This window comes from Crocodylus siamensis, chromosome 10 (genome assembly GCF_052110815.1).
Source record: "Crocodylus siamensis isolate JL-2025a chromosome 10, ASM5211081v1, whole genome shotgun sequence".
NCBI lineage: Eukaryota > Metazoa > Chordata > Crocodylia > Crocodylidae > Crocodylus > Crocodylus siamensis.
Window position 1 is genome coordinate 71,662,596 of NC_143404.1, and position 27,071 is coordinate 71,689,666.

Below are 27,071 nucleotides of genomic sequence, written 5' to 3' on the forward strand. Positions count from 1 at the left end.
GAAGGAACTGATGGCCTCTGGAGGACATGCCGTGTGCAGCTAAAGCCCCAAAATGGCTATTTAAAAAGATGCACCCAGCAGTGGCACTCACAGGGTATTCACCCAAATGAAAACTGAGCAATTGCATCAGATGGAAATCTAAACCTGTGTCTCCGATCCTACAGCTTACAATGCCCAGGTTCATTGCTGCATCCACTGAAATCAATAGGACTTTACATAAGCATGGCAGAGCACCCGCAATTAGAAGATTATTCCCTGTATTTATGTATCATGGATTCTCAGACCAGTTCTTAAACTGAAATACACCCTTGGAGAGCAAGGGTAGAAGGAGTTTCATTTTTATGGAATCACAAGGGCTCCATACAAAATGTGCCTAATTCACAAATAAACAGATCATTTTCTAAATCCTAGCCTTCTAAACCTTCTTTCTTCTCTTCCCCCTGCAATAAAAGATCCTTGTGGGGCAAATTAAAGCCTTGGTAACATGCATCAAACCCCAAGGTCTTCAAATGATACCTTCAATCACACCTGCAGAATAAAGACCTGATCAAAAGCCCTTTTGGAACAAGCTATCAACCTCCTGTCTTGCAATTGTCACGGATTGGGAGTTCATAGCAACAGAACAGTTTCAAAGCAAACCCAACCAACCCTCAGTTATTCCCTCCTCTGGATTCCCCACAATAGCCTGTCTCCTCTCTGGTTACCTTCTGGATTGTGAGCTCAGCAGGATGAGGTTTGTCTCTGTGTCCTGTTCAATGTCAAGCGTGCCTTACTGCTAAACAAATAAGACGTCCGCAGCCTGAAACACAGATTAATAGGTGGCACAGGGATCTCCTGAACTCTTCCTGGGGTACAGAGGGCCATCTTAAGAGAATGGAGGAACAGATCCGAGATCCTCGTGATCCAAACTGGAGTCTATATTATATTATTTTATAAAATGAAGGCCAGGTACATGGCCCACTGGGATCTGCTGAGCTGGTGCCAAACAAGCTCACCCCTTCCTAATTTTCAGTTTATTCCCACCTTTCTGGATCTCTAACTTACACTTCTTCTGTGATACACAACCCATTCTAGGAGACTGCATGGCAGCTCATTGTGTAATTTCAACGAGCGTGGTATTCAATTCACGTTTTCATTACACGTACGCATGATGAAAATAGGAGCCTGTAGCATTTGTTCAGTCTTACTTTCTCCATTACTGACAGTTCAAAAGACATTATCTCCAGAATACTTCCCCAGAGCATGTCAACTGTAAGGGCTGCTCTGAAAATGAAGTGTAAAAACACTTTATAGGAGAATGTAAATATGCAGGGAATCCAAGGAGATGCTAAACTGAAAAAAGCACAACCTAGTTCTGTTAAGTATCTGCTACTTTTGACTCTTCAGAACAAATACTAAACAAGCTAAGGAAATGTATGCTTAACGTTTAATATATATTGCCCCCTCATATTTCAGTATACTCAATGCAACTGATTTATCTACGCAGAAAACTTCAGTGTACAACATGGAAATAAAACTGACAGAACTTCCTAGAGGACAGGTGATGTTGCAATGAGCTAAAAATACATCAATTTAACACAATACATCAACACGGAATTGTAAACAGGTCAACACATAATTTAAAGAATAAATATCTCTTCTAAGACAATTTTATTTTTGGGTAAAATACTTAGTGAGCAACATTGCATAGTTCTATGCATCTCCCTGATGCTATATGAATATTTTGGGGCTGGCATAAAAACCATTAAATATAAAAATCTGAATATAACTTCTACGAACGTTTTAATTTTAAGATGGGCAGTTGTTTCCTGTGTAAGGTATCACTTTATTACCAGAGTAAAAGAGTGCGCTCTCAGTGCTTTCAGATCAAAATTAAGCTAACAAATAAATACCTGTGGCTTTCTGCTATGAAGCAAGCAGAATGTACTGTACCCCATGACAGAGCCTGACATTTTCAGACATGAATAAATTGAATATTTGTAATAGTCAGCAAGATTTCATAGCCATCAGATATGAGCATGTATAGTGACATAATACCGTGGGAAACGTTCAAGTGTATTAATTTATCTTAAGAAATCTGGACTGAATATTTATTTAGTTTTGAAAAGTAACACACTGCAAAGGATTATGGCTCATCTTTTTAAAAAAGTATATTCCCTAGCTCCAAAATTGGACTCCAGGCCAGTTTTACTCAACTTCTGAAGGATTTTTTATAAATAAAATTAATAGGAAATTTAAAACTCGCCTATGTCGAATGCCCATTTTAAGCTATTCTTCATTAACAACATATTTAACTATTGATGATACTTGTCTGAAACCCCCCCAGAAAAACAAAGCTGATGATAAATATCTTGACTACTAATAACCATGGAATATATATGTATATCTACACAATTTTAGTTTCTATGCAGTCCTGAGAGGAAGCACTAAGTGTAATGGGTGTGGAGTCTAATCGCCACAATCCATGTGGCCTCCATACTGTCTCGGGATTTTTTGAACGATAAGCATACAATGCAGTTCAATGTTATTGATGGTCTCATATAGTATTGAACTTTGGACCCACACTTGCTATTATATCAGCATAAGGGGCACCCTGAGAAAGTTCAAGAGCCAACTGTTTCTTTAGAACAAGAAAACTGTAAAATTTGGCAGCAGCTCGTTTCCGGTCATTGCTCTGACAGAGCTCCAGCAAGCTGAAGGACTTCACTCCTGAATTGCTGATGTGCTACATGGCAAAAAGAAAGAAAAGAAAATTATAGTTAGGTCAACTAATAAAATGATGTCTCTCAATATCTAAACTAAAGGATAGATGTTGCAAATACTTCTGTGCATAAATACACGTTTGCAAAATCAAGGCTTTAAGAGGGGATCTTCTCCCTGAACTTTAACTTGACCTATTGTCTGTTAAAGTGCTTTACAAAATTTAGTGACAGCATTGCTCTCAATTGCAATTTTATTGCCAGCCTCAGGAAGTTTGGGTTTTTCTTAAATCCCAGGTGCTGGGAATCAAGGGATTGCAGTAAAAACCCTTTCAGCTTGAAGCAAGGTTCTGTCCTTTATGGTTGGAAACACAAGTGTATTCTCAATGTTAATTTTTTTAAATATTGTAATTTTAAACTAATCTCATGGTTTTGGATGCTTGGGGCTGGCAATACTAGTATCAATAGATGATGCAGTTGCTTTCATAAAAGTCTAGTCTGGCTTTGATCTTGCACAGCCTTAAACATATGCTTAAATTTACATATGCTGGTTAGCTCAATGCAACTCAACGCATCTAATAGGTGCATAAAATAAAGAACATGTAAAAGACTTTGAAGGGCTTTAGATTTACTGTCCATCATGTTATTATTCACTGTGATTCCTCCCCCTCCCCTCAGCACAGCAAATACTAGAAATAGAAGAAAATACATCACGATTTTGTAGGCCATGCGTGCACCTATGTTAATAGATATATGCATAACAGACACAACGTTTAAATACAGAATTGCTTTAAAAACCATGTAAATGCATCCTACCTGCAGAGCATTTAATAGCTGGAGAGTTCTTTTGCTCCAACATTTTTCTTCGCTGTCTTGATCATTTCTTATTAGCTCCTGCATAGGAGATTGTGAGCATTAAATACACCATGTAAAATACACCAAAATGTTAAAAATTTGGTCAAATAAAAATGAATAGGCCAAAATAAATAGTTTCTGACTTCCTGTAAACTTGAGTTCAGAGTGCAATTTTTTTTTCTTTTATATGTAGTGGCTTGTGTGTTATATGTTTGGATAATGCTTAACCCACCAGAGATTTGTCAAGGATGAAACTGTATGCTTTGGCAGCAGTGGAAAAGTTTGGTTTCTGGCATTTGTGGAGTCATACTAGGAACTGAAGAATATAAACATCGGGTAGATTTTTCTGCTATAATAGAGACAGAGAGCGATTAATGGCATTTTACTTACTCTGCAAGTAACCCCAGTGACTTCAGTAGGGCTAACTGCAGAGTAGGGGTTTATTACTCCTGGTCAATAATAGTATAAGAAACTTTTAACTAGTTCGCAACTGATTCCAGGCCAAAGCTGACATTTAAGATTTCAGTTTTAGATTATGGAGTTAATGAGCTATCAAGGTGAACCGGGCAGTTCATGCCATTCACCACTGTTGATTTAGTATTTGGTTCAGTTTTTTCTTTCTTCACAATGATTACAGTCAGAAACCTTTTTCAAAAAAAATTCCTTCTATGGCAAACTCCATTATGCTTCAATGTAGAAATAGTTGGAGCAGGGTTTCCTGTGTGTGCCTACTTTAACATCTACAGGAAAGACTTAGTGGTCAGAAATTATATGTTTTAAAAGGTAATTTTTATTTTAACTTTTTGGGAAAATTGTTTTTAATGCTTTCATCCTCCCCCTTACAGAAAGAGATATGGGGTACTGCTATTTTAAAAATGTATAGCAATTCATTCTCCCACAAAAGAGGCAAGGCACAACATTTTGCTCTGGATTAGTAATCTGCAACTTCTGTAGACCCCCCTACTGTGATGAGTCTCAACTACTGGATGCATGGTAAGTGAGGAGGTACAGACTGCTTCTAGCTTGTTTCCAAGCCTCCCGTACACCAAAAAGTTCAGTTTTATTCCTATCTTGTCACAAAGGATGCAGAAGTCATTCTGCATGGCAGGTAGACCAAACGTTTTATATAAACACTACTGCATGGATGCTCCACGTTGGACAAAGAGGAAGTTTGCATTCCAGCAAAAGCCCCAAATTCTCTCTCTCTCTCTCTCTCTCTCTCTCTCTCTCTCACACACACACACACACACAGAGCCTAGACATTATTAAGCCATAAAGCTTATAACATGTTCACTTTCTAACATACGAAGTTTATACATGAAGGGGGTGGGAGGATATCTCCCATGGTTTGGTTTGATTTGATTTGATTTCTGTTTCAGTAAAAATTCAAAAGTGATCAACCACTGATGGAGCCCTTCCCAAAAACCTATCACAAGCCAAACACAGTTATTTTAATCCATTTTCCCTTTTTCGGTTACAATTTTCCTATTTGGTGTTCTAAAAAGAACATTTTGCCTTTATCATTTTGCAAAATGTTGCTTGTAGCATATTGGACATTTTTAAATACTGTGATTAATTCAGATTGGGTATGTGAAATATTCAGAAAAATAAAGATTACAGTACTGTTTTATACAATAAAACTACTAGTAAATTAACAAAGCAGTTAGTTTCAAATCTCTATAATCATTTTTACACAATATGCCAGTGATGACAACTTTCTTATTGATGCACATACGTTGGTTAATTCAGCTTGCTGAATCTCACTGTCCAGTGAACAGGCCTCAGACAAAGCAGACAACATATCCTGCTATTGAAAGTTGGGAAAAATCAGACAGTTAGTAGCAGTATTCAAAGAGGCAATATTATTCTCAGTTCTGTATTTCTGCCCCAAGTGGTCATTATGATGATTTTTCTACAAAATTATTTTAAGAATATATCACTGATATATTACAGATTAGCAACCACATTTTGATTCCCATGGTATAACAGAAACCAGGCAGGAAGACACTTCCTCATGACACAGACTCAATGACTGCTTTGTACGGACACAATATTGGGTTCAGAATTTATACTTTTCCAATACAGTTAAACCCAATTTTATTATACTTACTGAAGATAAATAGTATCGTCTCTGCAAATGGTGGCCTTGTAGAGTAACCAGAATAAAGGTGGAAGAAATGGATGATTTATTAATTTAACAATATGCCCTTTATTTTTGAGCAAAAGAAATAAATCCCACCCCATCCTTGATAAAGATGCCCCTATTAAGTGTCTTTTTCCATACAAATAAAGAGGTTGCACTGTATAAGAAGATTCTGTTTATAAAGTATTAACAAGAGATTAAACAGATTTTTAATACATTTATATCATTGTTATTGTACCCAGAGAAACTGTTTGTTACACCTTCTATTAAATGTCTCAAAACCATCTATAATAAATGCTATTTTGTGCTACACAAGATATAGCTGTAGCATGCTTTTAACATCTGTTATTCATTTATTAACTCTTTTTAAATGGGACATTCGTATAAATTATGTAATAATACACACACACACACACACACACACTAGTTTTTTATGTTTATTGAAAATACTTACTGTCTTTTCATTAGTAGTCCCATTTCTGCTGTTCTGTAACGTCGACACAAATGAATCATCCGTTATGGGTCCCTGGGGTGCTCTATGAGCTGCATCCTGTGAATAACTCAGGTCTTCAGTCAGTGACTCTTCAATAACCAATGTCTCTGTATCAATAAGAAAAAAAAAGTTTGACTGCCTTTCTGAAAAAGGAAAAATCCACTCCAACAATCTTTGAAAAATATAAGAAGAACTTTCTCAAAAGCCAGTTTCTGTGGACTTGCAAATTCATAAAACCAGTGATAGATCATGCACACTTAATTGCCACAGGAGCACAAGTGAGTCAAGTAATAGCAAATCAAGTAATACACGTTGCCCTCTCATTTTAAAATGTGAGGATTAATAGAATAGAAACATATTTACCAAACCAAATATATTTTTCTGTAGGACTCTGTAATTGCTGTAAGAAACTGATTCAAGTACTCATTTTTTTAAATGGTTAGCTTCTTGGCTTTCTTGTTTGTGCAGACACAAAACTCAGATTCTCTGCATGACTGAAATGCTAAATAAAATGTGTATGTTTCTTTTAAAATGTGTGACGGCAAAATGATAAAAATCAGACAAAATCAAAATGTCACCTTTAGTATCTTGTTCTCTCTCTGGCTCTGCAGATCCCATTTCTATATTCTTTCTTCCAGTCTTAAAGCCATGATACTTGAAGCAGTTTGCAAATAACTGTAAAAACAAAAACTTGTGTCTTCTATTTCCAGAAAAACTTCAAGTTCTAATGGCAAAATGCAGGGAATAAAGAAGTGATAGGCAATTTTTATATGAATTTAGAACTAAGCAACACTGACCTAGGTGTCCATAACATTTGTAGAGACCCTCTGAGAAAAAAGCCCTCTGGCAGGCAGTAAGGAAATGTCTTACCCAACAGCAGGCTTGGTCACCTCCCCCATTATTAAACCTCCTAAGAAGGGGAGATGCAGAAAAAAAACATTATGTGAGGTTCTCAATGTGGGAGTTTTACACAGAATGCCATTATGTAGGCATGATATTTGCCCATGTGGAGCAAACTGAGGGTCTGTCCCTAAACCCTACAGATTTAAGGGATGCATGTGGTTCCAAGGGATTTGAATGATCTGCCTGAGGACCCTTTTCTTGAATTTCAGCATCCTCCTCCAGAACCCCCCTCAGCTGTTCCTGCTCCATCAACTCTCTTAAAGGGAGAAGTGACCCAGTAAAGGTAGTGTAGCTTTGGGGAGACAGGGGAGGAAGTGGAATTATGCACAGCCCTGAGTCTTTGCACCCAAGTTTGCCTTCCCAGTCCTTATCTCATCACTGATCCTGAATGAGGAGGCAGGTAACAGTGTCCTAAAGCAACTAATATTTCTCTCTCAAGAAAGCAAGCACTGAGATCCAGACCTGACAGATCCCACTAAGCATACATCTGACTTAGTTTTCCAGGCAAACCCTCTTAGTAGAATGGTATGGCAATGCTGAGAAGGTTCTTGTTCCACATAATATACTAAGGGAGGTGGATGTGGCTGGAAATAGATATGACATTGCAAAACAACAGCATGCTTACAAATGCATTATTATAAAATATAATATATAGCAGCATCTTATAATTAACACATGAATACACTGAAAAACTAAAATGAAGCAAAATATTCAAAGCAATGCTTAGGATTTCACCCTCTAAAGATACATAGCGACATCCACCTGCACTAATTTGAAAATATAAATCATTAGATTTAATTCAAGTACTGTCTCATCACATGGATTTTAACTGCCCTCCTTTAAAAAAAAAAGAAATATATATATATATATAGAGAGAGAGAGAGAGAGAGGACTATTTTTAAAGTCATTTTTCGGACTATTATTAAAGAAGGGCAGTTGTATACACATATGTATAATGCTACACAGTGCTAAAGAGATTATACGTGTGTGTGTGTGTGTGTGTGTGTGTCTGTGTGTGTGTAATGGGCTATAAAGAACCAACCTTTAAAAATAGTCCTCTGTCTCTCTCTCTCGGACTATTTTTAAAGGAGGGCAGTTATATACATAAGTATAATGCTAAACAGTGCTAAAGAAATTATAGGTGTATGCATGCATGCATAATGGACTATTTTGAAAGGAAAGCAATTGAAATATATATATTTGAAATAAAATTGTAAACAAAGAAATACTACAAACTTCTGATTTTAAAAAAAGTGCATGCTGTATATAGAGCTATATAATGTTTCCACCTTCTGCCATGCCTCAGGAATTATCTGGCAGAAGCTGCTCTTGTGACAATTTTATATTGCACTGACTTGATTTCCACTCTGCTGGAAGACTGCTCCAGAGCAAGTCTTTCATCTAAGGGCTGACAGAGTGGGATGGTGGCAGCTGCTCCCTGTACCATCAATGGATTCTGAATTCTGACTGACTTAAGAGAACTGACTTTTGTTCTTCAGAGAACAGCTTAAAGTACAGTTCTGTATTTTTAAAAGCATGCTCTACTTGTAACTAGACCGTGTTTTATTTTAATCAGTAAGTAAAGGAGCCACCACCAACAATCTGATTATGTGACATCACTCCCATTTGGTACAACCCATCATTATGTTTCAGAGACCAAATATAATGAAATGACAATCCTCTGATGAAAATGGATACTTCTGTAGATATTTCAAACAATACAGCACCTTTTTTTCCCCTGTAACCACATTTCCTTATAACATTTTTTGTTATAATAATCTCTCCCGCAGAAAAATCTTGTTAGAAAGTATTAATATCAGGTCCAAATTTACACATATTCCTTCATAACTCATCTTGCTGGCTTGCCATATTTAAAACACAGTAATAGTTTTCCCCCTGGGAGAACAAACTGTTTTCATTTTCTCAATTCATTGTTCAGAGCTTAGGTTTCCGATAGCATAATTCCTACTCAAGTAGATTATACTAATAAGACCGGTAATTATGATAGACTAGCATTAGTTGGCAGCCTGAAAACTCTATAGTACTTATATTTTTCTGTTAAATTGAGACCTATGAATAAAAAGCATAAGGTTTAAGCACTATTCTTACAAATTAAAACATTAATTGCAGAAAGCCAAGGTGGTCCAGTAATAATTACAGATTGGACTCACAACAAACAAAAAAAGAAAGAAAGAAGAAAAATAATAATATATCAGCATACCAGCAATCAATCAGGTGCACAGATGTAAAAATCAAGAATACACACTGGGTGCCTGAATTCTGCAGATGGCCTTTTTGTTGAAGCACATAATTGTGGGTACAAATAGATATCCAACCAGCCGAATTGTAGTATAAAGCTTCATTTGCACATATAGTTTTTGGGGACACAGTTATCTGTGCACACAAAACGAAGCCTAAAATAACAAAACTTAAATGCACAATAATTCCATCATTTCTATAGTAAAACAGAAGCATACAAAGGCATAAATCTGTACCTTTTGCAGCTCAACATTAATCAATGGCTCGGTAGCACGGGAAAGAAGGTTATGCACTCCTCCTGATTTCTTCCACTTCATCAGCTTTTTTGTGGGAGGTGCAAGATCCAGCACAGTTTCTGTGTCTGTGTAGTTGCTAAGCTGTTTCTGAATAGTTTTACTGCTGAGCTTCTTGACTACATCAACAAGCAACTTCCTCTTCCTTTTCTCTTTCCGCCCAGGGAAAACTAAGTAGAAGAAATATAAAAAAAAAAGGGACATTTATCTACTTTGCTGATGGACGCTTGTCTATAAGGAATGTCTCTGTCCAAGAGGTGCTGGGTACCACAGAAGGACATAGCTGAAGTAAACCATGCTATTTACATTTTTTTTTCTTTTTTTTTTATGGTTTGGCATGATGGTATCAAAATTTGAGCAGCAGCTTGTGTTCCCTCATATATCTGATGAGGGCATATTCTCTACCAAGGATTTGGGATGGAATGGGTGAAAGGTTCCTAACCTCCTAATGTAGATCCCAGGAGGACCAGAAGTAAACTGGGCTTTCCCTGATGGGCCATTTGCTGCACTTTACTCTTCCCAAAACATTCCTGGCTGGTCACGTGTGTGTACTGGTAACTACCTGAGACTAAAAACCATCACCTTCTACTCAGTGTTGTGTCAATCTGAGTCAGTAGCTAAACCATAAAGTGGTGATATCTTTTATTAGACAACTAGATTTTTGCAAAAAAAATAAAATAAAATAAACAGTTAAAAAAAATGTCTTTCCAAAAATCTAGCTGGTCAAATAAAAGATATCATCTCTACTGCGAGTTCTGATTCCTTCTTTCTCTAGATCAAGATGGGTACAACCTGGATACCTAAATCATAAAGCCACACTGATTCTAATTTAGCAAATTTTCTTCCAAAATCTTGTCACACTATGAATATAGAAAAATTAGTTCTGTTTTTTTAAAAACTTAAACATGAAACCAACACTTGGAACTCAGTGGAGAAGTTGCTGACCCACTGAGATACAGTGCAGGGAAAAAAGGAGAGTAAACTTGAAGAGTTATGCTGATAACCAGGAGAGTGTTTCAGAAAAACAACCTTTACCGTTCCTGGGAAAGTCTGTAGACTCTGACATTCATATATTATTAGTTTAGGAATGTTTATGAATACTGGACTGAAGCAGCAGTGGAATAAGCTTATTTTAAAAAAGGACATATGATAAAGTATGTCTAAGATGCATATAAAGGCAGTTTACTTTAACTGGAAGTTAACCAGGCCAGAAATCATTTATGTACTCAAACAATTATTTTGCTATTAGTGTATTTTTTACTCAATGTTTTTTATTAGTGTTTTAACCATTTGGAGATTGGAAGAGGGCACACATATACTACACATACATATCCTCCTGAAAATTCGCTTGGCTGGCGGCCTGTAAAACGAAGCCTTCTAAAGGTCAGTGTCGGTATAGAGAGTGTGCTAGTGGGTTTCATAATTCTTTCCCTTGGTATTATTCTGTTTGCTAACATTCATAAATGCAAAACTTTAATTGGCCATTGGATGAAACAAATTACACCTTCATTTCTGAAATGATGATGTCTCTTAAAGATTTCTAATTTTAGTCTTGAATCAATTGACATTAATCACCATTCACTACAGAGTTGAGAAGCAGGGTAAGTAAGCTCTCACACACATGCTACTTTACGCTTCTCATATCTAAGCAAATTCCAAATGAGATATACACATACCCGTGAGAGTACTGTTCCTTTTTCAAATTTTTAGGGAAATTAATATAACCATGAGCAAAGCAATAAAAAGCAGGAAATTAAAAAATTAAGATTGCCATTCTATGGATATAGATTTACTGATGCATTATCAAAGATAAATGTGCTGCAACTAGAACATCATAAACCAAGCTAGTGAGGGTAGATGAGCCAGAATAGAATTCAGCTCACTCCTCTACCCCCATAGCAGACACACAGTGCTAACAGAGGCTAAATGTAGTAAATTAATTTTAGTAATTGGGGAAGGCTGTGAATGCACCCTGGGAGGTAAGTAGTCTCAGCAATAATGAATGAGGGAAGAAAAGAAAATAATGTAAGCCAATTTCTTTAGTATTAAACACTTCGCAATATTCAACAGAAAATTGATGCAACTCTGACCTGTAGCATCAACTGGCTCAAGTGCAAACCCTTCCTCTTCATCTGGCAACAGTACAGTCTCACTCATTGGATGGTTTTCCGCTTCATGTAGGGACTCTTCATGGCTGGAATGCACTGTGAAACAGCCAGCCATGGCCCAATTTAAATAAAATCACTGTGCAATGTAGCAAACAACTTCTCAGGAACAGGACACATTAATCAATCTTGATTTTATACCAGTTTGATTTGATACCAATCAAACTCAGTATCTATCAAGAAGTTTAAGCATTAAAATAAGATTAAGTCTTAAAATACAAAAATATATTTTTTCCTTCTGACATAACACTTCTAAAGTACTACTTAAATATTTTTCATTTCAGCAGTTTCCTGGGTTGTCTAGTCAAACTAAGCCTGCAACATCCCTAGAAGGCAGACAGAAGAAATGTCTAATGCAAAAAAGTATTTCTATCGAAGTTGTGTGACAGAGACAGAATTCCAAGATTGGCTCAAATTGTACCTGAGATCTAAGCAATTAAGAAGAAAGGAAAAACAGAAGTCAAGACAGGAGAAAAAGCAAGGAATAAGATAACGGTAACAGAACACACCTGCAAGAAAGACAAAAGCTCATTAAGTAATGAGAAGGAGCAGAGACATTACACACTCACCCACTGCACTGTCACCAGGGAGCTTCTGTGAGAAAGGAACTTCTTCCAGATCAAGAAGGTCTTTAATTAGGCTATTTTGCTCAGCTTTCAACAAATCATCTTAAAAATAAAATGCATAATTTCACTCATGTCAAATTTTAGCTACAGTACATCACCTGCATTAACAGAGAGGTAAATGTCTCAGATAAAGAAATCAAACCTGCTCCAGTCAACACGTGGAATGTATAGAGACCATTCAAACAAACAAGTAAAACAGTATTTATGCAGTAGGGCAGCAGAATCTTTCATAATGAATTATTCAGAAGGAGTTGCAGAATTAAGCATCTCCTGTGAAATCAACAGGAACTGAGGGCACTTAGGAACTCGGAGGAAGTGTGCAGCACCTGTCCAATCAGTCCCAACAGTAACTTGGAGGCTGTTTTATAACTAGAAAAAAAAACTATGTGAAAATGTCAAAAGTGATTAGTGCATATTATAAATTAAATCATTTGCTAGATAAGCAGTTTGTAAACAAACTAGGTGAGGTAAATAAGCAGAAAATAGCAACACACCCTGGTAAGAGATTTATTGCTATACGTTTTTAGATGGAATTTGAACATTTTTAACAAAAATTTAACAATCCAGGCACAAAAACTACTTAGTTCTTTTTGTCTTATGGTGATAAGGATGGGGGGGCAGGGGCAGATGGGATGACAACCTCACATACACACTACTTACCCCTACAGTGTTTTATTTGTCAAAGAAAATATTAATTTGAATAAATATGCAGGTAAAAATGGAGAACACAGAAGCAGAATTCTAAGAGTTTCCCTCTCGCCACCTTTTTTTTTTTTAAATGTGCTTCCAGGTTAAAAATTTACATATCAGTTGCTGCCAAGTACAAATTTTTGTATTTGCATTATTAACACTTAATAGAGGCCATTTGTATGTAAATTCTAAACCCATTAATTACTACTCTTCCCAAAGCTGGTCTTTTAATATTGCAGGCATGAGGTGACATGAATTGTTCAATCCAAGCACTACTCCAGGTAATTAATATGAAAGCTAGCTCTTTGCCATTCATTTACAAACCTTTACAAGTCATGCCTTTCTTTTGTGGAGGGCACAGAAAGCAAGTAATATAAAAAGAAAATCTATAGGGTTCTCTCTTGAGCAATAATATACAAAACAAGAGTCAACGAAAATGCACTGAAATGGATTGCAAGCACTCATTTCAAACTATCATTCATACACGACATTTTTCATGCTGGATGCTTGCAGTGCCATAGTTAAGTTAGCTCCACTGAAAAGCAGGCTATGTTACCCCAGACACCCCACAGTGCCAATGCAGTTATACTGCGTCTAGAACAAGAACTACTTTATCAGAGCCAGCTCTATCGTGCACAGCACTGTACACACACACATACTGAAAGGCTGTGGCCATTGTGAACCAAGGGAAATTCTGGCCTCAACCCTTTTGTGAACAATAAGAACTACATAAAGTGCCCTTTTTGCCAGGTTTTCTTTCCCCACCCCATCAACAAAATGATACCTACTAGCTTCTGTTTCAGGAAAAACTTTCATTTATGTGAAATGATCATCCTAAATATTTGTTTGCACCAGATCAACTGAAAACACATAATAGGAAGGGGAAAACAGGAGCGAGGAGGATAACAGAGAAGTGGGAAAATGAGTGTGTGTTTATGTGCTCTATATACACACATGCAAAGACAAGTGGGATGCAGGAAGGAGGCAGGACACAATGACAGCAAAGGAGAAACAACGGTTTTGGGCTACAAACACTAGAACGTCTTTTATAAAAATGGTGTATTATTATATATTATATATATTATATATATTATTTCACTCCAGGGAAGAGTTAAGGTTCTTTAACTATTTTTACTGCACACTTCTGTATCTTAACAGGTCTGGATTTCCTGTCAATCCAACTTCTACTTTCAACTGGTATTGTATTTAAGATACTTTCATGGTTTGTTTGTTTTTTTTACTTTAAATGACTCATATGCACTCTATAATTCCATTTTAACTTTTTTATCTAGAAATATATAAATGAACTCAGATGAATAATCATGACTAGTGCAACACTAAAAGTGTAAACAGAAATTTCCAGATTATCATAGACAAAAATGTTTGAAATAAAAATATAATTTCCATTTAGAAAAGCACCACATTTTAAAACTTTTTGGATAGTTTATATTAGAGTCTGTTAATGTATGAAAAAAAATACCAATCATATCCCCAGCAGCCTCTTCATCTCCAAAACCATCAAGTTTAAATATATATGCATCTTCACACATCCTAGATTTGTCTCCAGTGAGGCTCGAAGAGTTGTGATCAGCCAAAAGACTATTAGTACTCATTAGTATGCTGTCATCAAAGAAGCTATGCCGCCTTAGTATTGCGGTCTCCTCACCTGAAAAAACATACATATATACACTGTCATCTAAGTATTGACTAACCATTTTCCTCAAAATAGATAAAATAAGTGTTTATGGGTGATGTCAAACGTATATAAAACCCAACCAAATAAGGTAGCAATGTTATCGTCACTGTTTCAGCATTTTAATAAGAGCAGAATAATTTCAGCTAGTTTAGCAAATAGACTAATTGCAGTGGGTTGTATGCTCATTCGCACTAAGGGCACTTTCCATTATTCTGGGAAAGCAGTTGTGCTAGCTGATTTATGATCAGGGATCCTCATTTTCTCAGATTAAACAATATCCCCAATTTTGGAGGTTAAAAAGTAACCCAAAATCCATGCTTTTCTGTGATTAAAATGAAACGCCACTAATACACACCAACATATACATATGTATATAAAATACACACACACATATATATACATACATATATACACACATATGCATATACACATTAGTGGCATTTCATTTTAATCACAGAAAAATATGGATTTTGGGTTATTTTTTTAACCCGAAAATTGGGGATTTTTTTCGTCAGAGAAAACCAGGATCCCTGCTTATGAGGCACACTCAGGAGGCTAGTCCATACTGTATGGCAGGCCAGCCCACTCACGTGCAGAGTAGCACCTCCACCCTTGATTTAGGGGTTTCTGAGGGGGGTCAAAGCCCAGGTTAGAGGCAACATTCAAGTGAAAAAGAACTTGAACTGGGCTTTGGATCATGTTCAAAGACAATAAGCAGAGGATTCATCATAGAAAGCAAACAGATCCTTCATACTATAAGGTTTAGGAGCTTAAATAATACATCAGAACAAAGCAGGATTTTATAAATCATTAACAGTGTAACTTATTTTGCATATAAAATACAATTTAATTTCTCAGCTCTTCTTACCAAAATTCCCCTCACAGAGAAGTATATCCCTTCCATAGTCCTCTGTAAGGGTGATGTCTTCAGCTCTGCTCTGATTCAAACTGAAGTGTTCAGCAACATCAATGGCACTAATGAAAAACAGAATATACCAACTATAATATGAGCTGGAAGTGAGGGGAGTAGGAACATGAATGATCTGTATCCAGAGGGCCTCCATCTTTGCGTATCTAAGTTTAATGATAGAGACAACTGCTACGTTCGAAGCCCCCCCAACACTTCAACAGCTATCAACTCTTCTGGGAGAAGAAAGGCAGTCTCCCTAAAGAGTCAGAATGCAAAACATTTACAGCTTTATTGATTCAAAACAACTCTTTATATTGCATCTAGATGCTAAAAAGATAACCATATGGCATCTGACAAACAGATGCTGTATGTTCCTTAGAAAAGACACCTTTAAGCAAACAGAAAGCAGCCTCCTTTACTAATTGAAGCATCTAAGTCATCTTTAAGGAAGCCTATGCAACACCTAACCATAATCCAGTCACAAAGTCACAAAAGCATGATGTTCAAGAGAAAAGCATTTAGCTACACGAACATAGAAAAGATCTTCTTGGGGCTTCAGTGCCTAAAACTTCATAAGCAACAAGTAAGATGAACTCCCCACAAGTTTCTGCCTCCTTGTTCAAGAGTAGGCGAAGTCCCTTAATAACACCATCCAAACAACTTTTTTGCCTCTAAAAGTCTCACCAACATCTGGTCCAACTTCAGTTTCTACCAATTCGCTAGTGGACAGCATTTTTTTGTCTCCAGTCTTCATTCAAATAAATTACACCATGATACTCAAAAGCTTGCAATTAAAGAATTTTTTTTTGCAAAAATCTAGTTGGTTTAAGGAAAGACCAACACATCATCTCTACCACAAGTTCTGATTCCATGATGATACTCTGAAACCTAAGTTCAAACTACTGTTCACTGGGAAGGTCTTCACTGATAAAATGAGACTGGAGTAACTTTACAGATACATAATTCCTGTGTTTGTACTCACATGCATACAGCTTGGAATTCAGAAAAAAAACGAGTTATCTGTTCAAATGGAAGCTCTTTGCTTGCTGGTAACCAGCAAGAAAACACATTTCTAGCTCTGGACACAAAGTCAGGCAAAATGCTATTATAAAAACATGGAGAAACGTTTACTTCGAGTCCGGTAGTGGTGTGTCAAAATCATGGAAGTCTTCAGGCAACGTGATGGAGTGATAAGTCGCTTCAAAGTTCTCTTTTGGAAGGTCAACAAGTCCTAAGGAAAAAGCACAAAACATAGAGACACGAGCAGTGATACCATAACAAGAAGTCCATCCAATATGACTAAATGCATCTGGGGGATTTGTTGCCATCATAACTAATAAGAGCAAAGCTTAAGTAGTTTGTCAACAGAGCCCCCAAGGTGGAATGAAGCCCTTAATCAATGTACAGTTTAGAAGCTGAATATTTAGTGTTGTGCACAAAAAAAGTATGGGGCTGCTAAAAAAAATGGCAGAGGTGTTGAAATGTTCTAAAGCTGCTGTAAGTACAAGCAGCTCTTCAAAGCTACAAACGATTTTGGCAACTAGCAACTAATACAGGTACCTTAAAGTTGTTTAAGTTTACATTGCAATGTTTCCTGTTTTCTAGCTAATGTTTTCAACATCGAAAATATACAAAACAAAGCTGCAAATACGCGGTTCTTGTCATACTACAAGCTACTCTGATATTTATTTATCAATAAAAAATGTATGCGTTGCACTTATCTGATGCCTTTCTACCAACATCTGGAAATGTATTGAAGCCTTTAACTAATGACGCGTTAAAAGGCAGGTACCAGGATGTAATGTTACCCCCATTTTATAGATATATAAACTAGTCGGCCATAGTAGGTTAAGCAACTTGCTCCAAGCTCATGTTCTCAGGCAGTGATAGTGCTGGAAGCAGAACCTGACATTCTTCTGTCTTCACCTAATTGTGAGAGCAGAAGACAACCTTTCACCAAAAGATAACTTAGCATAAGACAGCTTTCATATTCTTTAGGGTGTGTGCATATAGGTAGTTACTGAGATTTTATTCCCCAGGCTTGTTTGCTTCACCATAACTTGTGTGTGCACCCAGGCCCTCAGAGTTGGGCCCTTCAAGGGCACCAAGAAGCCAAAAAGATGAAAAGGTTAAAGTAAGTAAGCATTACACTTTGGCATTAGGCACCAGGAAGTCTGTCACATGTTAGAATGAATAATATGTACCAGACTGGAATATCTCAAATGAAAGGTAAAGACAGGAACCTGAAAGAGGTATGGACAGACAAATGCAAAATCCTGTCTATACCTGGACGAAAGGCCACCTTCATTTTCACCAAAGCTTCACTGCAGTCTGCCAAGAGGTACTTTGTCTTTCGGTGATAAATTCGTACCACTCCCAAGAGCAAGTGCCCTGAGGTTCGCAGAGCAATTCTGACCTGCAACGATTTTTAAAAATCCTTCAACCTTTAACGAATATTGCAAAACCATTAAGATTAAACAAATTCAGGGATTAACCTTGTAATGTATGTTGAAAAGGAAAAGCGGTATTGGACATTATAATGATTATTCTGGAGTTCTGCATGACTATTGGGGGCTATTTTAGATGAGAGAATGTATGGACTTTATACCAGTAAAATCAATAACTTTCTGACTGCAGCCAGCACTACGGACTGATGCCGTGATGCAGGAGATGAGATTACCCAGAGAAGAAAAGAACTTCATATGGTAAGGAAACTACATGTCAACATGTGCAATGACACTTATTTAAACTGCAGTACATCCTAATAATATTACTAATGAAACAGTTTTAAATCAACCACCTGGGCAAGGATACTATTTGGTGTTCTACAGCTAAGTTTCTAATGAACAAGGGTTTTTGCTCATAAATCTTTCACTAACTCAAAATCTTGGTGTCTCTGTTAGCCCTACTCTGTGTATTTAACCATGTACATATCTAGATATAAAAGGGGACTAGGAAAGATCCTGAAGAAAAAGGAAGGAAGATTAGGCCTTTTTAAAGATTTGTTACTTATTATGAAAGTGGCAAAAGTGTTACCCCAAGTGCTGTCATTAGTCACTTCATTAGTTCCATTAAGCAACCGTCTATTCAACCCCCTCTTGAGACAGGTTTTCCTGTATACCAACCAGAGTGCAGGATTTTCTAAATAGCATTTTCTAAAATGTACTTTTCACCTGCTGTAAGAAATATACTCTACATCCATCAGGCATAAAACAGCAAGCATTTTACTCGAACTTTGCCACTTAATGGAAGTTTTGACCCAGTAAAAAAACTGAATAAAACCTCACAAAATGGACCAGGCCACCAGTTGCTTAAACTGAAACAAAAGGGGCAAATTTGGTATATATCAAATATGAAGGCAGACCTGGACACAGGCATAGGTGAACTGACCCAGACAGAAAGGCGGCCCAAAAATGGTAATTGTTTTTCCCGTTGTCCAATTATCATTACCATTATCCCTGGAGAAGGGGGGCCCTATACTAAAAGTTCGCCTGGGGCCACTGGGAGTCTAGGTCTGGTGCTATATGAAGGTTTATAATCTTTGCGTGCAGATGCTTTTCTTCTAGTGAAGACTGACATTTCTATAGCAGGAAACTCCTTGTATTAGTTACGTACCTTTGGCGAGATGATCTTTTCGATAGTCATCTCTAAATTACATTCAAATATATGAGCTCTTGTGAGCTTCTTCTCCCAGTGGGCAGCAAGCCATATTTTGGCCAGCGGCCCCCGCTTGTTCACAAGTAAATGCATGTAAAACATGTCGCCCGTATCCTGTCGCTGCACTCACGCCAACTAGGGAAATCAATATAAAATTGGTGTTAAAAAAACCCAACGGGAACTTATGATTTCATGGATGGGCAAGAAGACTTTCAGTGTTCATTGCGAGAACCCAAATCCGTTGGACCGTGATGAACGAGGTCCACGCAATAGATGGCAAACGGCAGGCGGGATCTCGAATTGGGGCTGGGGGGGACAAGTCCGTCCCCAAACCTGGGGCAGGATCGGCCCTGTCCCGACCATAATCCCAATGTCTATACAACGACCGTATATTGGGCCAACGGCATGGCCGGTATTGGGGGGCAGTGTGGGGTGGACAAAACCAGTGACAGCCCCACATTGGGGGGGTGTTTGGGCCCCTCGGCTCCAGAAAGAAATTGGATTTTTCCACCGGACAGCAGAGAAGAGCCCCCTCGGCGCTCCCAGCTATGGGGAGATTCCTGAGGGGGTTTTGGGGGGCTGCATTGGGGGCAGGGTTAAACCTCCCTCCTGGGTGTGAGGGAGACCCCAGGGGGCAGGGCCGGGTCCCAGAGCCCCTGGCTGAGGAGGGCCGCACCCAGTGCGGGGCGTCGTGTGGATGGATGGGGGGGCAGGGTGTTCCCGCCTCAGCACCTCCCGCCGCGGCGCATGCGCGGCGCGGCGGCGCCCCCTGGGGCTGCGCGGCGGAGCTGCAGGCTCGGAGCTGCGGGGCGCAGCCGGCCTCGGCGCACGTGTGTGCGGCGGCGGCGGCGCTTCTCCCGGCCCCGCCGCCCCGCGGGAAGTCTTGCAGCGCGGGCAGCGGTGCGCCGGCCTTGCCCCGTGCGAGGGGTGCGAGCCAGCCCCCCAGGGAGCCCGCTCGCTGCACTCGGGTACCCCAGGGGAAATGCAGTGCCTTGCTCAGTGCAAAGGGATGGGGGTTGCACCCGCAGCAGAAAGGCCCCGACTATCTGCCGCTGGAGCAGGTTTCCTCGGAGCTATCCTGGCACGAGCAACTGCAGAACAGGACTCGATCTGCAGACACGGTGGCCGTTGTGCAGCTACCGCCTGGGTTTTTGAACCAACGGGCTGGAAGGATGAGGCTGGAGTCCCTGCCCTGTCTATGAAAGAGCCTGCAATAAACTCAGCCCCAAGGAGATAAACTGGCCTTACCTTGTGCCCTGAGCTGTGGAGCTGGACCCATAGCATTCAGCCTCAAGAGTTTGGCCAGAGCATTGGATGTTGTCTCAGCCACCCGCAGGGGCCAGAGCAAGAGGCATTTCCTTGGCAGCAGTCAGACCGCACAGAGGTTTGGACAGCGCTCCCAAGCGCACAGACAGGCCGTGCGGAGACTAGAGCCCGTGTGTGATGGGATCTGTCCATTCTCCCATTGCTGCCTGCATCAGCTGGCAGGGGGGTGCATGGCTCAGCTTGGCTCCTGCGCTGCGCCCCAGGCTCCCCACCATGGGGCTAACCCACCCCCAGCAATAGTGACCCAGGCTGGAACGGGCTCAGCTGCTTCATTGACTCCTATCAGCAAAGCAGGCATGCAAGGAGAATGAATTGGGTGGTGTCTGGCCCCCTGCGCTCTCCGTGGATTTGCCTTTGCTGGTTACATTCTCAGACTGCGAGACAGACAAAACACAGCTGGATTTCCACATCCCCAGCTGGATATGCAACATGGGGGGACACACATCCTTTCTTTTCACTTATAAACCAAGCATGTTTGAAGTAAGAACAATGCTAGACTCCCCCAGCTCGTTCTACAATTGCTTTTCCAAACTGACACTTTGAAGAGTGGCCGATGAGGGCTGGCACGAGGTGGCACTGTCCCTGGGAAGGAAAAATCCAGCGCTTGGCTGTCTGACAGCTAGATGAGGACACTTCCCTCCACACGCATGAAATTACTTATGCTGTGTCTGATCTGACTTTGCTGTGAAGAAGCTTTCCTCCCTTCGCTTGCTTGCTTCAAGCATGCAACCAAAACAGGAATTTGCGCAAGCTGGTACCAGGCTCAGGGGCAGAAAACCTGGCAACGTCAGTGCTTAAAAAAAAAAATTTAAAAATAAAAAATCAGCCTGTTTATCATTTCTTTGACTGGATAATTGCAAGCTCCTTCCTAGTGCTGTATTCCAGGGTCACAGCAAGCACTTGCTCTCGATCCAGCGATTTCCTAGAAAGAAGCCCAGGCATCTGTTGCAATAGCTAGCTGGTGAAGGGTTCCCTTCTCTCTCTGATCCAGTAGTTAGGAGCTCTCTCTGAATCTGTCTTGCAGATCTGCACTTTCTCCTCCTTGGATACGAGTCGTCCAGTCCTTGCCAGGCTCTTTGCAGCTGCTGCCCCAAATTCTGGCTCCATTTGCATGTACGTTGATGCCTGTGCACACAACATGCCTCACCTCAGCACACGCAGTTCTCAGGACAGACTCGGCTTGCCACATGCAGGTGTGCAGGGAGGATCTCTACGTCTCAAGCAGGTTATTCCCAGAGGTTTTCAAGGCAACTCATAGAAACCTGCTGGCACAGCAAATCCCACGTGTAGGCATGTTCACAGGCCTTTCCTGATGTCTGCAGGAGCTCCCAGTAGAGTGGAGAAATCTTAGCACATCATTTTTTACAGGACTTCTGTTGCGAGGACCTAATTCTGTTTCCTGCAAACAGTCAAAATGAAAGGGTTTCCTCTCCAACTTTTTCTCTTTTCCAGTCCCAGCACTTCAAATTGCTGGACTGAGATGCCCTGCACTTGGTTCTCTTCTTTCCAGGCTAACAGAAGCCCGTGTGTTTTAGGACCCTCGTTCCAGTGGTGAGGAGAAGAGAGAAAACCACTGGCAGGAAGGGAAATGTGGTTGAAGAACCGTGGTGGGAGGAAGGCTAGGAGAACGTGGTATCGATGAGGGGTGGGATGAAATGAGCTGTACCCACCTGCAGCTGCCCGCTGGGTGCGAGAGCGGGTGGGAGGCTCTGCAGGTACTACAGAATAATGGCAGGGACCTCAGGACCATCTCATCTGACCCCAGCACCAATGCAGGAAGCACTGTTTTAACAAAGGAAAAGTTATCTCCACTGTTAGCTGGTTTCCAAGCCGAAACGCTGATGCCAGGTGCGTGCATACATGCGTGTGCAGGCAGCATGTCGGGGGGAGGAGGTACCATCATGAATGAGATTCAGTCCGTCTCCCCTTCCCAAGTACTGCCCTCCACGCCCATGCTGATTTATAAATAACTCCAACACAATGCAGAAAAATAATGGGCTTCTCACAGTCCTGTTGCATCCACTTTGCTTTACATTAGAGCAAAGCCAGTGGCATCTTTCTGCATTACAGAGCCTCCGCCTGGCACATCAGTTGCTGCCACCTCTCCGCACAAGGTACTGCTCTTCCCCCGTGGCTTCTCGCCTCTCTGCAGGGGCCTGGTGTTAGCTGGAGATAATTAGACTTCAGGGAACCTTGCTGATGTTTGAAACCATTCCTTGTGCCAGCCCCGGGATGGTCTAACTTGAGCATGCGGCAGCGTTCACCTACCCCCACCCCTGTCCAAGCCTTTTTTGGCTTGGGAATCAGTCCTTTGCCCGGTAGATTGTATGTCTAGCGTAGTGAGGTTCCCTCTATGGAAACCACCCACCTTCCAGCATTTTTCTATGTCGGTTTTCCATGGCAAGGGCTAAGCAGCTTTTAATGCACAGGTGAAAGGGGCTCCCTTTGGCCTGAGAGCTCTCCTGGCAGCAGCCCACCTCTCTCCAGTAGCAGGTGTCCTCGCAAAGGAGCGGCCTAGAGACAGCAGCAGCCTCCTTGCTCCTGGTGACAATAAAAAGCTGTTTGCAGTCCCATTTTCTTGGCACAGTGTCATTTCCAGACACGGAGCTGTTTCATCATCTAGCACAACCTGGCTCACAAAGCTGTCCTTGCAGAAAGAAAACCTCTGTCAGCAAGGGAGAGCTCTCCCTCCGGAAACCTGCACAGTACTAGACTAGGGACTCTGCCTGTCACGCAATGAGAAGTACGTCGCCAGACATTTTTTTCTTGAAATGCCTTTAACATAAATGGGTGTGGAGGTATCATGGATCCAGCCTGGGAAATAAGCTATAGCCAAATATACTGTGCCCAGTGAGGGGGGAGAATGGGATGAAACTTGCACCTAGATGGTTGTAAACTTGCCTCTCTGCTGGATATTATGGAAAGGACAGGTGTGTGTTAGTATCATGGTGTTGAAGTGGTTGTGATGGATGTTTTGCATACATCTAAGTGCCAGATTTTGAGACTCTTATTCTGGTTTGGTAGCAGGGTCTCAGGAGCAATACTGTTGATTCAAGAGTAAAGTGAGCCTGAATGGGAACAGGAGTGTCCTGATCTATATGACTCCAGGTGTCAGAGCAAACCATGCCAGAGGTGACCTTGCATGTGGAAGATCTCGTGATGGTTTGCAGTGGAGCATGGCAGTAGCACTGGGTGGTGCATGGGAGTTGGAAAGAAACATGCACGAGACGTGTCTGGGACACTTTTATTGCAAAAGGCAGGGCTTCCTAGCTTTGGTGTCCAGAGAGAAATGGGATCAAGCAGACACAGCCACTTGGGGTGTGGACATCTGCACAGACACGTTAGCAATACTAATCCATGGTGAGAATTTTAAACCGCTTGTTCGTACAGGATCCATTTGACCCTGAAAGGAGCAAGCACAGCTTCTACCTCGGGTTGACTGGAGAGACGGGTTGTTATTTCCCGATGAACATCAATTCTGTTTGTCGGCTGGCTCGGGCTGTGCTAGGGGACGGAGTTCCTCCTGCTGGTCTCCCCCTTCAGTGGAGAAGTTGGGCTGTCTGTGGGGACCGGCACACCCATGTCCTCCGAACTAGACCGAGCTCTGGTGCTCACGGGCTCCCTGCTGGGGTCTGAACGCTCCCAGTAAGCGCACTCCGCTTTCAGGTCCTGCATGCCGGCGTGCAGCTGTAGTAGCTTCTCCAGCAGCTGCTGGTCCTGGAGCTGCATCTCGGACTGCAGCGGGACATAAGAAGATAGAGGCAGGCTGAGTCTCTAGCACTGCACTAGACCCTGGATGCTGAGCCTGATCTGGTAGAGCAGGTGGGCAGACGCAGCAGAGCTGATGCAAGGGACCCACCTCATCTAAGCACAGAGGTGCTTTCTGAACCCTGCCCCCCAGCCCTTGACTTCTTCCTGCCTTGTTCGTTGTCCTAGGCCAACTAGATGACTGAAGATAGCGACTGCATGAAGGGGCCAGCGAGGACGAGGAGAGGATCTGCAGATGGAGGGACATGAGGGGTGAAGGGTTGCTGAACACATCTCATGTGTTGAAGGGTGGGGAAAAGAAACTTTTACAAGATGAAGGGACAGGTGGGAAAGACCCTCCGTGTTCAAGAGGAGCCTGGGTCTGACGATTGCGTCTTATGCCATGTCTTTGCACCAGAAGTGCTCTCACCAAACTCATCTACAGCAGTGGTTTTCAATCTGCGGTCCACGCGGGGTCCAAGGGCTGTCTAAGGGGTCCATGGAAGATGACTACGGCCAATTAAAAATAAGTGAATACCTACTCTTACAATTCCAAGGGGTGCACACCTACACTCAAAATTTCCAAAGAGATCCACAAATGGAAAAAAAGGTTGCAAATCACTGGTCTAAAGGAACCAGCCTAATTCAGGCATAGCTGCATTAATATTAAGGGTGTGGTATCAGCACAGCCATCAGAATATCATCAGTATAAGTGAACAGGCTAGCTGAGCATCAGGCGCACTTATGCTGATGTAATGGCGCCCACGCTGGCACTTCTGCTGATTTAGCTACTTGCAGGGAGAAGCTGCACCCCTTTCCTGAGCAGCTCAGCTGGGCTGAAATCCGAGAGGCCGGAGGCTGAACTTCAGCTGCCCCTGCCCGCAGGGCGAGAGGACAAATGAACATGGAAGGGGAACGCAGAAAGCAACTCAGTGGACCAGAGAGGCGAAATCAGGGAGATGGCATGCCTGAGAGAGTCAGGAAAGAATCAGCCCATTTGTAAGCCTGCATGGCTGCAGGTTGAGTCTTACAGAGACTGGTACTGCACAGACACGGAGGAAGAGCAAATCCCCATCTCAGAGGCCTTGCTAGCTAAGCAGGCCAGACAGTGGAGGGGAAAAAGCCCCATTTTCCAGGTCAGGAAACTGAGGCAAGGCGAGATCAGAGGACTTGCCCAAGGTCACTTGGTGAGTCTGGTGCCAGGCAGATTCACCTGTGCAACAGCCCTGATGCCAGGACCTTTCCTAGCTCTGCAGCCCCCAGAGATCAGTGATTTGGGGCCGGTGCGTCAGGGTGAGGGGCACGAAGTGGCCTGCGAGCACATGTGACAGTGCATGGCTCTGAGCAGCGAGGTGCCCTGGCTTAGCATGGCGGGGGTGTGCTGTTACACAGAGATGCTGTCTGTCCTCGTGTGCCCGGGTAGGAGGCACTGGAAGCACAGGGGCGGACACAGATCGTTGCCTCTGTGCAGGGCTGTGCCCGAGCTCCAGAAACGCTCAGCTGTTTTCTCCTTCATCAAGGCCTGACCTCTGCGTCACCTTGAGACGCGCGTCTGCTGGCGCACAGGCTGCGGTGGAAAGCTATGAATACTAACGAGGCAGGAAGGAAACTTTACCACCCAGGCAGGGCCACAGCCAAGGCAGCCTCGGCACGTCACCCTGGAGCAGGCTCCCTCCAGCTTCGCCCTCCTCTGCCCAGAGACCTGCCCTGCAGCATCCTCTCCCTCGGGCCCCTCTTTCCCTCTTGTCCTCCCATTCCTGTGCCCTCTTTCCCCCAAAAGCACACTTAATCCTCTTCCCTATGTGGACCCCTCTTCTGCTCCTCCATCTACGCGTTGCCCCCTCCCCTTCTCACATCCCACCTTCCCTCCCACCCCATGCCTAGCTATTTCTCAGCTTCTCTCTCACCTGCTACCACTAGCTTACATGCCTTTTCTCCTCCTCTCTTCTCTGGCCTCCCTGCCTTTGGCTGTAGTGCTCTCTTGCTGCCCAGAGCTGAAGCATAAATCCCAGCCCCCTTCTCCCTGTGCCCCCTGCCCTCATACTTGCAGCCCGAGATCCCCGTGGTCTGTACTCCAGGCTGCCCCTTCTTGGCGATCGCGTGGCCTCATGTTCAGCCCTCTGTTGCAGCAGGGGGGAAAGGTCTATCTGTAACGGGGGAGGGCAGTCAACCTCGGGCCCTTGCATATCCCATGTCACAGCCAACCTCCACCCTTGCAGCAGGCAGCATGGTGCTTGTTGGTGCTCCGTTGCTTTCCTGCTCACTGCAGGCTCAGGCTGTTGGAGAGCACTGGCATTTTGCAGGAGGGAGCCAGGACGATTATTGGGGTGATCTCACCCTCTGCCAGCTGAGCCCCTACTGTAAGGCTTGACACCATTCCCGGCACCGAGCGTCAGAGGATGAGGCATAGGAGCAATCACGTGGTTGGGCCTTTCCAGCTGGCTGATGGCACCTGGCTCTATCCCACTGAGACAGGCTCGATGAGCAAACATCAGCACAGAGACAGTGGGCGGGTCCTGGAGCAGACGTGCCACTATTTGTGACCAGTGCACGTGGTGTCACTGCTCTAGCTTCCCAGGTGTAGGGAAGAGTCAGCATATACCGTACAT

General features: G+C 41.9%; 1 protein-coding gene across 1 annotated transcript; it reads right to left on the reverse strand.

The window, feature by feature from the left end:
• Positions 1 to 1,430: 1,430 nt before the first annotated feature.
• RAD21L1 (RAD21 cohesin complex component like 1) lies at positions 1,431 to 19,491 on the reverse strand. Its single transcript, XM_090064101.1, has 13 exons — positions 19,348 to 19,491; positions 18,019 to 18,148; positions 16,864 to 16,963; positions 15,691 to 15,797; positions 14,607 to 14,792; positions 12,380 to 12,478; positions 11,736 to 11,849; positions 9,589 to 9,815; positions 6,769 to 6,865; positions 6,152 to 6,297; positions 5,290 to 5,361; positions 3,516 to 3,593; positions 1,431 to 2,725 (listed from the first exon to the last, which is right to left on the reverse strand). Exons 1-13 carry the CDS (start codon positions 19,489 to 19,491, stop codon positions 2,537 to 2,539), a joined length of 1,689 nt encoding a protein of 562 aa, XP_089920227.1. The 3' UTR covers positions 1,431 to 2,536.
• Between the last annotated feature and the right edge of the window lie 7,580 nt (positions 19,492 to 27,071).

Bases quoted from the DNA above. Each gene is read 5' to 3' on its own strand.
- RAD21L1 (XM_090064101.1), bottom strand. From the start codon at position 19,491: ATGTTTTACATGCATTTACTTGTGAACAAGCGGGGGCCGCTGGCCAAA. The intron at 18,149-19,347 runs GTACGTAACTAA...AAATCGTTGCAG, and splicing joins AAAAGATCATCTCGCCAAAG to GTCAGAATTGCTCTGCGAAC. The intron at 11,850-12,379 runs GTGAGTGTGTAA...GCTGTTTCACAG, and splicing joins CCCTGGTGACAGTGCAGTGG to TGCATTCCAGCCATGAAGAG.